This window comes from Myxocyprinus asiaticus, chromosome 11 (assembly GCF_019703515.2).
Source record: "Myxocyprinus asiaticus isolate MX2 ecotype Aquarium Trade chromosome 11, UBuf_Myxa_2, whole genome shotgun sequence".
Classification (NCBI taxonomy): Eukaryota; Metazoa; Chordata; class Actinopteri; order Cypriniformes; family Catostomidae; genus Myxocyprinus; species Myxocyprinus asiaticus.
In genome coordinates this window covers 18,163,586-18,180,599 of record NC_059354.1, presented here as the reverse complement: position 1 = coordinate 18,180,599, position 17,014 = coordinate 18,163,586, and the positions used below count along the sequence as shown (strand labels likewise).

At 38.8% G+C, this 17,014-nt stretch overlaps 1 protein-coding gene across 3 annotated transcripts; it reads left to right on the top strand.

Annotated features, from left to right (window-relative positions):
• The first annotated feature begins 4,579 nt into the window (after positions 1-4,579).
• On the top strand, positions 4,580-16,867 carry LOC127447975 (beta-galactosidase-like). Of its 3 annotated transcripts, none has more exons than XM_051710247.1 (16): positions 4,580-4,834; positions 5,366-5,532; positions 5,611-5,761; positions 6,554-6,614; positions 6,693-6,787; positions 7,133-7,313; positions 10,668-10,726; positions 10,835-10,956; positions 11,172-11,212; positions 11,309-11,427; positions 11,607-11,681; positions 11,792-11,881; positions 12,076-12,189; positions 14,002-14,133; positions 14,237-14,464; positions 16,017-16,867. In XM_051710247.1, the coding sequence occupies exons 1-16, from the start codon at positions 4,772-4,774 to the stop codon at positions 16,218-16,220; spliced, it is 1,902 nt and encodes a 633-aa protein (XP_051566207.1). In that variant the 5' UTR covers positions 4,580-4,771; the 3' UTR covers positions 16,221-16,867. The 3 variants fall into 3 exon arrangements, with proteins under 3 accessions (XP_051566207.1, XP_051566208.1, XP_051566209.1); XM_051710248.1 differs by having other exon boundaries at positions 4,581-4,834; positions 5,370-5,532; XM_051710249.1 differs by having other exon boundaries at positions 4,612-4,674; positions 5,370-5,532.
• The last annotated feature ends 147 nt before the right edge of the window (positions 16,868-17,014 follow it).

Genomic DNA, 17,014 nt, shown 5'->3' with positions numbered 1-17,014 from the left:
AAGACAAAGGAGTTGGCTGTTTTTATTTTTTTTAAAAACGATAAAAATGGGGCCTGGGTAGCTCAGCGATTAAAGATGGTGACTACCACCCCTGGACTCGCGAGTTCGAATACAGGGCGTGCTGAGTGACTCCAGCCAGGTCTCTTAAGCAACCAAATTAGCCCGGTTGCTAGGGAGGGTAGAGTCACATGGAGTAACCTCCTTGTGGTCACTATAATGTGTGGATTTCGCTCTCGGTGGGGCGCGTGGTGAGTTGTGCGTGGATGCCGCGGAGAATAGCATGGGCCTCCACACGCGCTACATCTCTGCGGTAACGCACTCAACAAGCCACGTGATAAGATGCGCGGATCGACTGTCTCAGATGCGGAGGCAACTGAGATTCGTCCTCCGCCACCCGGATTGAGGCGAGTCACTACACCACCATGAGGACTAAGAGCGCATTGGGAATTGGGCATTCCAAACTGGGGAGTAAAGGGGAGAAATAAATAAATACAAAAACGATAGAAATTTCTTGTTCTTTCCACCACTGAATTCTATTAAACACAATATTTGAGATGTGGTTGAAATGACACTGAAAGGAAATTTCATGACTTTCAGAAAAAAATTACAAATCTCCTGCGATGCATGTACATACACTGTTAGAAATTGTTAGCAGACAAATAAAAAAAACTCTTTACTTTCTAGAACTTAAAGAAGTTAAAGAAACACACCTATATGTCAAATTCAGGCATTAAGTATGGTTACTTCCATAGTTTAACTTCAGTACATTACAGCTGCATTTCGTCAAGTCAGGTCAACTCAACCTTTATTTATAGAGCACATTTAAATCAACAGAAGTTGACCCAAAGTGCTTTACAGATCAAACAAACAAAATATATATAAAATTGATTAATTTAAAGTTAAATATAAAACATAATAAATAAATAAAAATCTTTAAATACAGCATCATGTATTTATCCATTTTAAACTATTCAAGGACCTATTCAAAATCTACAGAATAAAAATACGTTTTCAAAGAAGATTTAAAAAATGGCTAATGATGAAGCTGACCTCACATGGTAAGGGAGACTATTCCATAGATTAGGACCTATCACAGAAAAGGCACGGTCACCCTTAGATCTATAGCGGCAACAAGGAACCCTCAGTAGAAGTTGATCAGAAGACCTGAGCGCTCTGGTGGGGGAGTGAGGGAGGAGAAGTTCACTGATATATTGGGGCGCGAGACCAGATAGTGCCTTGTAGACATAAATCAGAATTTTAAAATTGACCCTGAATTTCACAGGAAGCCAGTGTAGAGATGCTTAAACAGGGGAAATGTGATCCCTCTTTCTTGACCCTGTTAAAAGCCTAGCTGCCGCATTTTGAACCAGCTGTAGGCAGGATAACGCAGTTTGGGCCAGACCAATGTACAGTGAGTTACAATAGTCTAACCTTGATGAAATAAGTGAGTGGATAAAAATTTCCAAGTCTTTGTGGGAAAGAAAATGTTTTATTTTAGCGATAGATCTCAGGTGGAAAAAGCTACCCTTGACAACAGCACTGAACTTCTTATTGAAAAGTAACAAGGAGTCTAAAATCATTCCAAGACTCCTCACATGATCTTGTACATTCGATGACAGAGGACCTAACTGGGCAACCAGGCCAGGTAAGTAGGACTTGGAGGAACCTAAAATCAGAACTTCAGTTTTGGTTTCATTTAATTGAAAGAAATTGTTTGCCAGCCAATGTTTAATATCTTTGAAGCAATTTAGGGTGTTCTCAGATGAACAATTCTTGTCTACACTCACCGGGAAACCAAATTGCAAATCATCAGCATAACAGCGATAAGATATGCTGTACGTATGAAAAACAGAGCTCAGAGGAAGCATATACAGTGAAAATAACAAGGGTCCTAAGATTGACCCTTGAGGGACACCACACTGTAATTGAGCCGAAGTAGAAGAAAAATTACCTAAATTCACAGAGAACGTCCTTTCTTTTAAACCATTGGAGGGTCATCCCCTGGATGCCAACTATACATTCTAGACGATTAAGGAGAATATTATGGTCAATAGTGTCAAACACGGCACTGAGATCTAATAAAACTAAGACGACAGCTGAACCTGAATCCATGGAGAGTAAAATATCATTAGTGATCTTCAACAATGCAGATTCAGTGCTGTGCAAGTGTCTGAAACCAGACTGAAATGTATCTAAAATGTTAAATGTATTTAGATATGAGTAGAGCTGCGAATAAACAAAGGCAGTTTGTAGATTGGTCTGTAATTGTTGTTTATTGCCGGATCAAAAAAGGATGTAGAATTACATGTTGAAAACTACTTGGAACAACTCCAATTGCTAATGAGCTGTTAATTATAGCTGTCAATCACTCTTCAATGAAACTCAGTGAAAACATCAGTGGTGATGTTCTGTGTGTTCATAGTGGGTGTGAACGTGTATTTGTGTGCGTTAAGGTAACACATGAGGTATGTGTGTTTGTTTGCTTACTCAGCTCAGCAGGATAATGACTGCATTACTGCCTAACAGCACTATAAGCTTGGCTGTTTTCAAAAGAAGAGAACGTATGAGCGTATTTTCCCACATATGGGGGCGTTTAACAAAACACAGGCCCATTCTGGGAACTTGCGTCAATCCGTAAAGACTGTTTTAAAATACAGTAGCTGCCTTCCTCTTCAAGTACAGCCTCTAGGTATTGGCTTTGAATTCTCCCACATTCTGTGCAGTGTATCTTTTTATGGTGTTCAGCAGATGGTGCCAGACAATGCCTGTGCTGTGAGTATGTCAACGCCATATGATCAGCCACTGTTTAGTTGGATCCAGCAGTAAACATTCACTATTGGACACAAGTGAAATTTGGTGACAAGTAACTTTAACAGCCCACCTGTCCCCATTAAACCTTTAAAGTAGCAAGAGGAAATACACATTCACCTGGTGCTGACAAATGTTCATTGGTGTAAATGAGAATATAAACAGCTTTACACTCTCAAATTCCTCAAATGTATTGATAATCTGCAAAGCAAACACCACTCAGATAACATAACATACTGTAAATGAGTGACGTATAGGCTTCATAAAAGAATGGAGTTTAGTCCTGACTATAACGCAGGTACTCACTAGAGGGCGCTAAAGAGAATGTGAATTTATGCGTTTGGACTGCAGTGTTTATTCTGTAGCGCCATTGAGTGGATGAGGCAGACATTGCACTTGAATTGCACATTAACTGTATCCTTATTAAAAGGCACACTGAATATATATATATATATATATATATATATATATATATATATATATATATATATATATATACTTATAAGACCACAAGGTCATTAAAAAAAAAAAAAAAAAAAAAAAAGCTCACTGTCAGCAGTCCAGGACTGTTTAGTGATTTTGTTGTCAATATGAGAGGGTCAGTCCTGAGTTGGTCTCTGTCTGAATCCAATGTAACACAATAGTGACTGCATATGTTAGAGTAAGCAGACCTCTTAATGATGATGCAGCAGCACACCACATTCACTACTGAGACACATAAAAGGAATAGTTCAACCAAAAATGAAATTCTCTCATTATTTACTCACTTTCATGCAATTCCAGGTGTGTATGACTTTCTTTATTCTCCTGAATACAAAAAAAGATTTTTAGAAGAACATTTCAGCTCTGTTGGTCCATACAATGCAAGTGAATGTTGACCAAAAATTTGAAGCTCCAAAAAGCACATAAAGGCAGCATTAAAGTAATCCATACAACTTCAGTGGTTAAATCCATATCTTTAGAAGTGATATGATAGGTGTGGGTGAGAAACAGATTTATATTTAAGTCCTTTTTTACTATAAATTCTCCTCCCTGCCCAGTAGGTGGCGATATGCACGAAGAATGCATAGCGCCAAAAACAAAAGAAGAAGAATTTGAAAATGAAATTGGAGATTGATATTAAAACAAGACTTAAATATTGATCTGATTCTCACCCACACTTATCATGTCGCTTCTGAAGATATAGATTTTAAGCGATAGTTCACCCAAAAATTAAAATACTCTCCTCATTTACAATCTCAGATGTGGATGACTTTATTTCTTCTGCTGAACACAAATTAAGATTTTTAGAAAAATATTTCAGCTCTGTTGGTCCATACAGTGTAACTGAATGGTGGCCAGGTCTTAAGCACCGAAAAAGAGATAAAGTCAGCATAAAAGTAATCCATAAGACTCCAGCTGATTTTGGGTGAGAACAGACCAAAATAGAACTAATTTTTCACTGTAGATCTTGCCATTGCAGTCTCTAGGCACGATCATGATTTCAAGCTCAATTACACTTCCTAGTGCTTGCGCAGAGTGCTAGCAGAGATTATTTTTATTTTAATGAGATAACAACATCCATGGTTCTATCATAGGAAGGAGCGTAATGGTCAACTAGCATGTTACGACAGTAAGTCATCGTTTGCGGATACCATACAAATGAATGGTTATAGCCGTAAACTTAAACCTACCTGTCGCGAAATTGTCTGCGTCTGTAAACTCCACACATAGTACGTTAAAAGTTGTTCACCCAGGATCAGACGGACTTTAGGACCCGGATTATGACTAAGCGGACTACAATCACATGATCGTCATTTCCAAAGAGACGAAACGCTGCAAATCTGTTTAAGACAAAAAGCGGATCGCTCTTTGCAAAATGACTCGGTAAAATAGCGATATTTCCTGACACGTTACAATCACGCGCTGCAATTATAATGTCAAGCAGGAGAGTGTTAATACATCCGAACTGTCTGATTTAAAGATGAATTCACACATTACTTTCGTTTTAATAAGTATGTGTTTCTTATCAATATTTTCTGTGTTGGTAAGTACCTGATTCAAAGTGACATTACTTTTATACTTTGTGAGCAATTTGGCTCTAAAGAAATGTGTTATTATGTCATGTGTAATGTTAATGTGACAGCTGGAGTTACTAGGAAAAATACAAGGGATTATTATTATTATTATTATTATTATTTATTGTGATTACCAAACATGGTCATCCAAATAATCTTTAGAAGCCATGTAAATTTCTGAAGTAAATTAGCATTTGTCTTGCTCAGCTCAGCTCTGAAATATTTACTTCTTTGTGAGTGCAATCTCAATAAAATGATTAAATATATATTTCACTAATAACAAATGGAAAAAAAATAGAAATTCTTTGGTCAAAATGACGTGGGAACTCTTTGTATGCTTAATACAGCTGAGCAATGGGCAATTATTTTACTGGATTCTAGCATAAAATTTTGCATGTGTAAAATAATTCCATTTCCTATTTTTGAGGGTAAAGTGGATGTTTATGTGCCAGCCTTAAATACTCTGCACATCTTTAACTACATGTCTTTTCCGTTTTAAGGCAGATTCACGCTCATTTTCCATTGACTACAAGAACAACTTCTTCCGAAAGGATGGAAAACCATTTCAGTACATCTCAGGAAGCATCCACTACTCCCGCATCCCTCGGGAATACTGGAAGGACAGGCTGCTCAAGATGTACATGACAGGACTCAATGCTATTCAGGTGTAAGTGGAACTGATCAACAGTGCAATCTATATGTACGTTACATATGTTGCCACTATCTTTTGATCGTTTCCATGCAGGTATGTGCCATGGAACTTCCATGAGACCGTGCAGGGGGTGTTTAACTTTGCAGGAGACAGAGATCTGGAGTACTTCTTAAATCTGGCCAACCAGACAGGGCTGTTGGTCATCCTGCGACCGGGGCCGTACATTTGTGCAGAATGGGAAATGGTGAGGGTTATTTCCTTATTTTGCTAAATATATTTATTTATTTATTTATTTTTATTTCTCCCATTTTCTCCTCAATTTGGCATGGCCAGTTCCCATTGCACTCTTAAGTCCTCGTGGTGGCGTAGTGACTCGCCTCAATCCGTGTGGCGGAGGATGAATCTCAGTTGCCTCCACATCTAGTCACGTGGCTTGTTGAGCACATTACCGTGGAGACGTAATGCGTGTGGAGGCCCACGCTATTCTCCACGGCACCTACTCACAACTCACCATGTGCCCCACCGAGAGCAAGAACCACACATTATTGCGACCATGAGGAGGTTACCCCGTGAAACTCTACCCTCCCTAGCAACCGGGCCAATTTGGTTGCTTAGGAGACCTGGCTGGAGTCACTTAGCATGCCCTGGATTCGAACTTGCGACTCCAGGGGTGGTAGTCAGCACTAGTACTCGCTGAGCTGCCCAGCCCCCCCCCCTTTTTGCTAAATTTGTTTGTTTGTAAAATATTATGTTTAACAATAGACTGAAACGAGAGCTATCATGTGTCTTTGAATATGACAATCTGTGTTTAACAATATAACTCTTCAGGAAGAGTGTGTGTGTGTGTGTGTTTGTGTTGCAAGGATTTAATCCATAATGCTTGTGATGTATCAAGACACAAAATAAGATGTACAGTGCAGTTATATCATACAATATGTTCTTTTTTCAGAGTTTAATCTGGTCGCAACACAAAAGCAAGTCTTTTGATTACTATTTATGCAGAGCTCTAAATTGTAGGTTCTTACCTATCCAATAGGGTGGTTTGCCTGCCTGGTTGCTACAAAAGCCGAACATTATCCTCCGCTCAGCTGACACAGGTATATGTTACTTCTACATGAGACGTGACTTCACGTAGGGTCAGGTCTGTCTTTAATGGTTGCGTTTGTCTCTTTCAGAGTATTTACAGGCCGTGAGTAACTGGTTGGCTGTCCTGTTCACTAAGATGAGACCGTGGCTTTATCAGAATGGAGGAAATATTATCAGTGTGCAGGTAAAATTTAGAGTCAGCAGTTAGTAAGCAAGTAAATAGTCATTTAGAACAGCAAACCAAAAATGTTTACCTTATTTCACTCAAGGATTGTATGAAAATGGAAACTTGTTAATACCGTAGCCATTGTGTACAGATATAATTTAAAAAATCTTATGACAGGGGAAGAACTAATGCTTACACTTTTTAAGACTGAGAGCACATATAAAGTATTAACTATCAATTAGTACAGGCAAGTGCTGTGCAATGTTATTGTTTGTATGTGCACAGTAATGATGTGTGTTTGATTTCATATAAATAGTGTGGACAAATATGGCAGTTATTTTGTGCATTTATTCTCTTTATCAGGTGGAGAATGAATACGGCAGCTACTTTGCTTGTGATTATAACTACATGCGGCACCTTCACACTTTGTTCCGTTTGTTCCTGGGGGAGGACATCATCCTCTTTACTACAGATGGGAACACTGATAAAGAGATGAGCTGTGGCACGCTTGAGGGCCTGTATGCCACTATAGACTTTGGCACAGGTAAGGCCATCTTGAGGTCAGTTGTTACTGAATTGCCCACTGCAGGATTTCTAAGACATTTTAACTAGATGTTCAGTGCTTCTCACATGCTCATATAGTCAGACTTTCTAATGGTGACATCACAGGCAGAGGATGAATGAACTGCAGGGTAAGGCTACTCCTTAAATGCAAAAGATTTTTCAAACTCCAGGTAACGTTCACACTCCATTAAAAAAAACCTCCAGAAGAACAGTTCTAGTTATTTACACAGACACCATTACTCATGCTGATCATTATTCTAACGAAGGCTAGAGCAAGCATTTTCCTGATTTGATTTGTTAAATCAGCATAACTGCAAACTTTAATCATAAGTAATAAGCTCTATCTTTCTTACCGCAGTCAAATAAAATGGAAACGGAAATGCTTGGACCTGCATATATTCTTATATTAAGCAATCCCTCACCGACATGAATTTGTCATGAAATGATGACTTAAAAAATGTTGGAAGTTTAGAAAAAATCTAGTGGAGAGAGAGTTTTCTTCATAAGTTCCAGGAATGTCATATCAGTGCTGGCTCGTTTTGAGTATGATTGGGATGCTTATTGATTTAAAAGTGAATTGATGTAGGCTAATTTAAAAAAGAATGTTAAAAATTAATTTTCAACGAGCTTGTTTGCTTCCATAATCTAATAAATACAGTTGAAGTCAGAAGATTACATACCCCTTAGCCAAATACATTTAAACTTTTTTAAACTGTTTTTCACAATTCCTGACACTTAATCGTAGAAAACATTCCCTGCCTTATGTCAGTTAGGATCACTACTTTATTTTAAGAATGTGAAATGTCTGAATAATAGTAGAGAGAATTATTTATTTCAGCTTTTATTTCTTTCATCACATTCCCAGTGGGTCAGAAGTTTACATACAATTTGTTAGTATTTGGTAGCATTGCCTTTAAATTGTTTAACTTGGGTCAAATATTTTGGGTAGCCTTCCACAAGCTTCACACAATAAGTTGCTGGAATTTTGGCCCATTCCTCCAGACAGAACTGGTGTAAATGAGTCAGGTTTGTAGGCCTTCTTGCTCGTATACACTTTCAGTTCTGCCCACAAATTTTTTATCAGATTGAGGTCAGGGCTTTGTGATGGCCACTCCAATACCTTGACTTTGTTGTCCTTAAGCCAATTTGCCACAACTTTGGAGGTATGCTTGGGGTCATTGTCCATTTGGAAGACCCATTTGTGACTGAGCTTTAACTTCCTGGCTGATGTCTTGAGATTTTGCTTTAATATATCTACATGATTTTCCTTCCTCATGGTGCCATCTATTTTGTGAAGTGCACCAGTCCCTTCTGCAGCAAAGCACCCCCACAACATGATGCTGCCACCCCCCTTCACGGTTGGGATGGTGTTCTTCGGCTTGCAAGCCTCACCCTTTTTCCTCCAAACATAACGATGGTCATTATGGCCAAACAGTTAAATTTTTATTTCATCAGACCAGAGGACATTTCTCCAAATGTAAGATCTTTGTCCCCATGTGCACTTGCAAACTGTAGTCTGGCTTTTTTTCTGGAGCAGTGGCTTATTCCTTGCTGAGCAGCCTTTCAGGTTATGTCGATATAGGACTCGTTTTACTGTGGATATAGATACTTGTCTACCTGTTTCCTCCAGCATCTTCACAAGGTCCTTTGCTGTTGTTCTGGGATTGACTTGCACTTTTCGCACCAAACTACATTCATCTCTAGGAGACAGAATTCCTTCCTGAGAGGTATGATGGCTGCGTGGTCCCATGGTGTTTATACTTGCATACTATTGTTTGTACAGATGAACGAGGTACCTTCAGGCATTTGGAAATTGCTCCCAAGGATGAACCAGACTTGTGGAGGTCCACAATTTTTTTTCTGAGTCTTGGCTGATTTCTTTTGATTTTCCCATGATGTCAAGCAAAGAGGCACTGAGTTTGAAATTAGGCCTTAAAACACATCCACAGGTACACCTCCAATTCAGTACACCTCATATCAGAAGCTAATCTGCTAATTGTCTAAAGGCTTGACATCATTTTGTGGAATTTCTCAAGCTGCTTAAAGGCACAGTTAACTTCTGACCCACTGGAATTGTGATGTAGTCAATTAAAAGTGAATCAATCTGTCTGTAAAAAATTGTTGGAAAAATTACTCATATCATGCACAAAGTAAATTGTGTCATGGGGGGCGTGGTCATGTGTCGGTCTGCGGGAGAGGGAGGTAATTACGGCCCAGGTGACGAGCCTTAACGCTCTCCCGCAGACCAACACATGACCACGCACCCCATGCCACATAGATGTCCAAAATGACTTGCCAAAACTATAGTTTGCTAATATTAAATCTGTGCAGTGGTTAAAAAATTAGTTTTAATGACAACCTAAGTGTATGTAATCTTCTGACTTCAACTGTAGGTTTATTTAAAGAATTACACTACTTAATATTTGTTACAAAATGTAAAAATTTCAGACATTAAGACATTCTCCGTGGACATGCACGCAGCGATTGGCCGCAGCCACTCAAGCGATGTTAAGATGTATTCAGCTACAGCAACTGCCCTTAAAGTCTCTTTTCAGTGGTAATTAACTTTTGGACTTGTGGTCGGGAAATGAATCCTTGACCAGCAGTTACAAGCAGTGTCATCCCTGAGCGGTAATCAGGGCTGCGTTGCCCAAAAGCATCGTAAGCCTAAGTAGATCGTAGAGACCAATGGCGCCAAAGGTCCCTACGATCAACTTACGCTTGCGATGCTTTTGGAAAACGCAGCCCTGAATTGTATTATTGTATTAATATACACATACCCTTGCTCCGTGGCCAGGGGGAGGCTTAGCCTTCTCCAGCCTTTCACATGCTCTGCCTATGGGTGATGTATTGCCATAAACAAGAGTTTCAGTTCGAAATGTTAGATTAATCTGGGGTACTGCTTGAGAGATTTTTGAGCACTACACAGAGAATGTGCAAATAATGACCCTTTATGGCCTTTAAAGTACAGAAACCAAAAAATATTTATTCACCATCATGTCATTTCAAATTTGGAACACAAAAGGAGAATTTTTGAAGCACCTTCAAGCAACTCTTTTCTATAGAACAACAGTTCATGGTGACCAAAGAGGACAACAACACACCATTAAAGCACCATAAAAGCAGTCCATATGACTCTTGTGGTACATTTCAAGTCTTCTGAAGCCATATGATAGCTTTGTGTGAGGAACAGACCGAAAGCTTAACAGCCATGGTCACTATGAACTGTCATTAAAAAGACATTATTAAATATTCTTCAAAATTTCTCCTTTAAAGTTCCACAAAAAAAGTCCAAGAGATGTTGTTGACACTTTAATCCCTTTCCCTCTTATAGACACCAACATCACTACAGCCTTCAATCGACAAAGGAGGTTTGAACCTAAAGGCCCTTTGGTGAGAAAAGTTTGAGAGACCATTTATGCGTTCCATTAATTGATTAGTTTGTTTTTTTCAAGCTGTAAGGCCTGGCCATGTTTCATGTGTCATCTCTGCATATTACAGGTGAATTCTGAGTTCTATACAGGTTGGTTGGATCACTGGGGTGACAAGCATGCTTCTGTGGACACTGAAAAAGTGAGCAAAATGCTGGGAGAGATGTTGTCCATGGGTGCCAGTGTTAACATGTAAGTCATATTTACCTTATTAATTCTATAGTAATTAAAGTTATCCTAAAGGTGTTAGACACTGTATGTTTGTGTTTAAATCCAAATATGTGTAATTAATAATCTAAATGAGAATATAATTGTTTTGAATTCATACAAGTAGCTATTATGTGAACAATGTAGTACTTCTAATGCATCCTGATATCCAAACTTGCAAGGTAATCTTCTCATCTCAGGTACATGTTTGAGGGAGGAACGAACTTTGGCTACTGGAATGGTATATCTGCAATCTCAGCTCATATATTCCCATATCCCTCACAATATCTGGTAATGCAGTCATATTACTATGTGACTGTAATTTGATCACTCATAGGAGCGGATCATGATACCAGGTTCAGGTCTGTGGTGACCAGTTACGATTACAATGCACCTTTATCAGAGGCAGGAGATCCCACTGACAAACTGCTTGCAATCAGAGATGTCATTAAGAATGTAAGAATGTAAATACATTCCATGTGTACATAGACAAAGTTGAGAAAAAAAAAATAAAGTTCAGTAAAAATAACACTTGAACTATGATTTCCTACTTATCGTACTACTGGATATACTTAGCATTTTTTGAGTCCCAAAACAGACATCCATTCTATGTAGTAATATGTTTTTGTTTATAGTTTCGTGATATTCCAGTTGGTCCCATGCCACCAGCCACCCCAAAGCTAGCTTACGGCTTTGTTACACTAAGAAAGGTGTGTATACTGTGTGTCACATAGCAAAGCCCTATTCATTTTGCCTACCATACAAAAAACTTACACTAAGTGTTCAATGTGTTTTTATTACTCTCACATTCTTTTTTTAGGTTGGCAACATTAATAACTTGTTGGATACGCTGTCACCTCAAGGTCCAGTACGATCTAAGTATACTTTGACATTTGAGGAGATTAAACAGGTATGCAATGCATGAGCATAATTACAATGACAATAATAATCATGGTGATATGTTCTTATTCTTAGCTGATTAAAAGTCAACGTTGCATTTTTCTTGTTAATGGTTTAAAATGTAGATGTATGTTATTGGGCTGGGGAAGCTGGTCTTAGATCAGTGCAAAAACTGGTTTTAGTTTGTGTTATGACTCTGTGCAGTACTATGGCTTCATGCTTTACCGAACGACTCTGCCACGGAATGTTCCTGAGCCGACCCCTCTCATCTCGCCCCTCAATGGCATCCATGATCGTGCATATGTCTCTGTGAATGGGGTGAGCAGACCACTTGTTGAGGTCACGCTTACACAATGTTTTGTTTTCAACTCACCATGGTTAGTCAGACACTATAACAATGTGTATCATCAAAATTCAAAAAAAAAAAACACGTTACAGCTTTAGAGCATTCTTACCTCAGTTTCCCAAATCAGAATTGTCTTCTATTATCACAAAACTAAACTTCAGTTTATATAATCAAATCGAGAAAGACTAGCCAATTTGTATAATTAGTTTCTGGTATATTCTATGTCTTTAGCTTTATCCAGAGACCTATACTAGGTGAAGTGTTTAATTTCTGCACCACTAGCATCACCAAAGGGAAATGCAGTAGTAATGGCATGTATTTCAACACTACTCTTACGATTTCTGCCATATCTATATACTTAAATGCATCAAAAATAGTAAGAGTAGTATGCCATTCCAAACTCAGCCATTGACTGATTATGTTTCCATCCAAGATGCGAATATAATTTATGCTATATAACAACAACATAATATAGCAAAAACAATGTGCGAATAAAGCCGCGTTTCCATTCCAGGTGTTCAAAAGTACAAAATCGTCACTTCCAGAGAAATTGTAGCCACTGTGACTCTTTTATTGATGAAACACTTGTGGTTTAGAGCACGCAGACAAAACACTCTAAAGAACTTGTCCCATGTCTGGAAGCGACAGTGCATCACACAGTTCTAGTACTATGCCTGTGCGTTCCTCCATCCTTATGACTTTCCCGTGCAGATCTTTAATAAAGTGTCAATAAACCTGCCCTTCGGCACAGTTCAGGTTTGTATTCAACTTATTTCCTCTGCAAACTCTATGCAGGTGTTAGATTTTCAGGACACCGTTATCTCAGGATGACCAGAGCAACATTTCAGATGCGATGATTGGTCCGCTGGTTTGTCCAGTTATGAAAGAGTTATTCAGTCACATGACTTTTTTGATGCGCATCTTGATCCTAATAAATTAATTAGGAGTTGATTCGGTAAATGTGTTTCCATCATAGTTTATGCAAATTTTTTCGTATCGAATACAAATTATATCCGCCTCAAGTGAGCGTATACGTTTTTATCCCAAAATGTGTATAAAAATACGTGGATAGAAACCCAGGTATTGACTGACTTTGCCCATATGCGATTACCATCAGACAAACAGATAGTCCCGCCCCAAACGCATGCCATTGGTTAAGCTAATGTCGCTATGTCTGGCTGGTTGGGATGTGCAAACAGAGTAATGGTTTGATAGCGCTACAGAGTCAGATGGTTCACACTTTTCAGGGGATTCAACATACAAAAGGGGGTGGGTCCCTCTGAAATTTTCTGAATTTTAGACAGTTGATCGATGATCAGCTCAATTCATGCAGCTCAAGTGGGGAAAATCGCCCAAAATTCTTTCTTGATTAGTTAGTGCACTGTTAATGTCTTTTAGTATAATTTTTTTTCCTAACATTTTTGTAAAGAGTATGTTTCAATTAAAATAATTTAATTGTCATCATAATCTTTTTCTTGTCGTCTTCGTTATCGTTGATGAAATAAAAAATACCCCTAAATATTTCTGTCATTACTTTCTTTAACGAGATTAACACAGAATAAGATGGTTTTCAAATAACATTGAATTGTGATTAATTTATATTGCATACACTATTTTGACAGTACTTCACAGGTTGGGCTGGAACGCCAACAGGGGTGCTGCAGAACCCTCAGCACCCCTACTTCCCACAGATATGCACCATCACATTGACCATTTTTTGTATGTTTTACAAATAATTGCCATAAAAGTCAGTTTAGATTGCAACTGAGCTTGTCTGTGAGCAGGTGTACCAGGGGTTTATGGAGAGGGACACCACACTGGTGATGAATGTTACTGGTCAACAAGGGGATCAATTGGACATTCTTGTGGAGAACATGGGCAGGGTTAATTTTGGCAGCTATATCAATGATAATAAGGCAAGTTACACAAAAGATGCATATATCTGTAAAATTGTTCCACTTCAAATTATATAAGACATCAAAAATGTTACATCATGTCTTGCTCATCTCTATTTTACAGGGTCTCTTAGGTAAACTCATCCTGGGAAATGACGTGCTCTCTGATTGGTTAATCTACCCACTGGACATTGACACTGCAGTAGCCAATGGCTGGCTACAGTCGAATCACTCAGGGGTTCGACCAGGTTCAGGGATGGAAGCAGGAGATGGACCAATGATCTATTCAGGAACCTTGAAGCCTACTGGCCTAGCATGGGACACTTTCTTAAAATTGAATGGATGGACTAAGGTGAGATTTGTAGCAATAACAAAAGTTTATAATACATCTATAATGCATCCCTAGAGTTTGAGGCACTAGAGATAGGAATTGTAAGGATATTTAATCAGTTCTTGGTCTGATTTTCAGACTCCTAAAAATGAAAATTATCTCATTATTTACTCACCCTCATAATATCCCAGGTGCATATGACTTTTTTTCTTCACCAAAACACATTTGAAGAAAAATAGAAAAATATCTTAGCTCAGTAGGTCCTTAAAATGCAAGTGGATGGTGATACGATTTTTGAAGCTCAAAAAAAAAATCACAGGCAGTCAGCATAAACGTCATCCATACGACACCAGCTGTTAAATTAATGTCTTCTAAAGTGACATGATTGCTGTTGGTCCGAAAAACTTTTAAATCATGCTTCCGGTCAGCAGCGTCATGCGTGTGTGACGTAATCACGTTGGCACGTGAGAACTGAGGCACATGCGACACACCTGGAAGAGCAGCGCTGTTTACAACCGAGTGGGAGGAACGCTGTACAGAAGCTTCATTGGTTTGGTTTAGATCTATTTATTTGTTTCTTTACTCATAGTGGTGCATTTGTGTGCTTATCCTAGATGTCTCAACTGAGAGAAGAATGCGAGATTACGTCAGTAACATGCCAGTGCGAATACGTCACTTGAGACTGCTTGTACTCCACCCTCTCATGAAGCTTACCCTCACGTTGGATTATAGTTTAAAGTACTAAGATACAAAAGCAATCGTATCACTTTAGAAGACATTAATTTAACCCTTGGAATTGTAACAATGACGCTTATGCTGTCTGTGATTTTTTTTTTTTTTTTTTTTGAGTTTCAAAAATCGCATCGCCATCCACTTGCATTTTAAAGGACCTACTGAGCTGAGATATTTATTTATTTATTTATGTTTTTGGATTTTTCCCCTTTTTCTCCCAATTTGGAATGCCCAATTCCCAATGTGCTTTTAAGTCCTTGTGGTCACGTAGTGATTCGCCTCAGTCTGGGTGGAGGAGGACGAATCCCGGTTGCCTTCACGTCTGAGACCGTCAACCCGCACATCTTATCACGTGGCTTGTTGAGCGCGTTGCCACGGAGACATAGCGTGTGTTGAGGCTTCACGCCATCCACCGCGGCAACCACGCTCAACTCACACATACATTATAGCGACCACGAGGAGGTTACCCCATGTGACTCTACCCTCCCTAGCAACTGGGCCAATTTGGTTGCTTAGGAGACCTGGCTGGAGTCACTTAGCACGCCCTGGAATTCGAACTAGCGAACTCCAGGGGTGGTAGCCAGCGTCTTTTACCACTGAGCTACCTAGGCCCCAAGCTGAGATATTTTCTATTTTCTTCAAATGTGTTCTGGTGAAGAACGAAAGTCATACACACCTGGAATATCATGAGGGTGAGTAAATGATGAGAGAATTTTCATTTTTGGGTAAACTATCCCTTTAAGTTGGTCTATGCTGCATGTCTTGTGGATCACTTTTGGATAGCAAAGCTTTGGATAGCTTTGGAAGCCTTTTTTTTTTTTTCTTTCTTTTTTTCTCTCAGGGTCAGGTGTGGGTAAACGGGGTGAACCTAGGAAGATATTGGGCCAAGAGGGGCCCTCAGCAGACGCTGTATGTACCTGGACCTTTTCTTAGTGCCACTCTGCCAAACAACATCACAGTGCTGGAGCTGGAAAGAGTTCCATCACACAGCAGAATCTTGTTTATGGACCGGCCTCAGCTGAACAGCAATGGACACAACACATGACAACATAATCTTACAATGCACTGGAAAGCCTCGTCAACTGTTCAGTTTAGCATTTCTGCAAACAACTCGAACAATGTTTCACAGTATATGCTGTATATCTCTTGAACACTGCTTAAAACTAAGAGGTATTTTAGAGCAAGCCATCATATCACACTGTAATTTGTGTCACTTTACTCAATATTTAACTCTTTACTGGTCAGTTGATGTCTCAGGAAATGGTAAAATGCAAAGTTAATTTTAGTATTTTATTTGACAGGAGAAGAAAATCAAGAAATCAAGACCGACATGTGCCTTAAAAGTTTCTCTGCTTGAAATCTCAGTGCCATAACTCTATATGCAGCTTTTTTTGTGGGGCATGATTTAAAAGGGATGCACTTGAATTTGAATAAGCCACTCAGAAAAAAAAAATATGGTTAAAAAAGAAAGTGACACAATCACCTTTGTCTTAATTTGAGAGTTTGAAGCTCTCTGTTGTCTTCGTGGCAAACTTTGTGTTTGGTCATAAGTCATGCTTGTTTTATAATAATATGCCAGTGCACTCACATCAAATTATTTCACAATAAGGTTTCGGGTATTTTCATTTTTTGTATTTGTAAATGATGCACATGCCAAGCCCTTTGAAAATTAAATCCTAACCATTATAGACAGTCAAGCTTTCATCTCTTTAAGTATAAATGAAGATATATAACTTATTCTTAAAAATCACAGTGGATGGTGTCTTGAGAAATAAGACTCACAAAATTAACACAAATTGAAACTATGTGAATTACAAGAACTAGACACTTGACACCATT

Excerpts from the sequence above, each read along its gene's own strand:
- LOC127447975 (XM_051710247.1), top strand. The coding sequence starts at position 4,772 with ATGAATTCACACATTACTTTCGTTTTAATAAGTATGTGTTTCTTATCA. Across the intron at positions 6,788-7,132 it reads GAAATATTATCAGTGTGCAG|GTGGAGAATGAATACGGCAG; the intron begins GTAAAATTTAGA and ends TCTCTTTATCAG. Across the intron at positions 11,882-12,075 it reads CATTTGAGGAGATTAAACAG|TACTATGGCTTCATGCTTTA; the intron begins GTATGCAATGCA and ends GACTCTGTGCAG.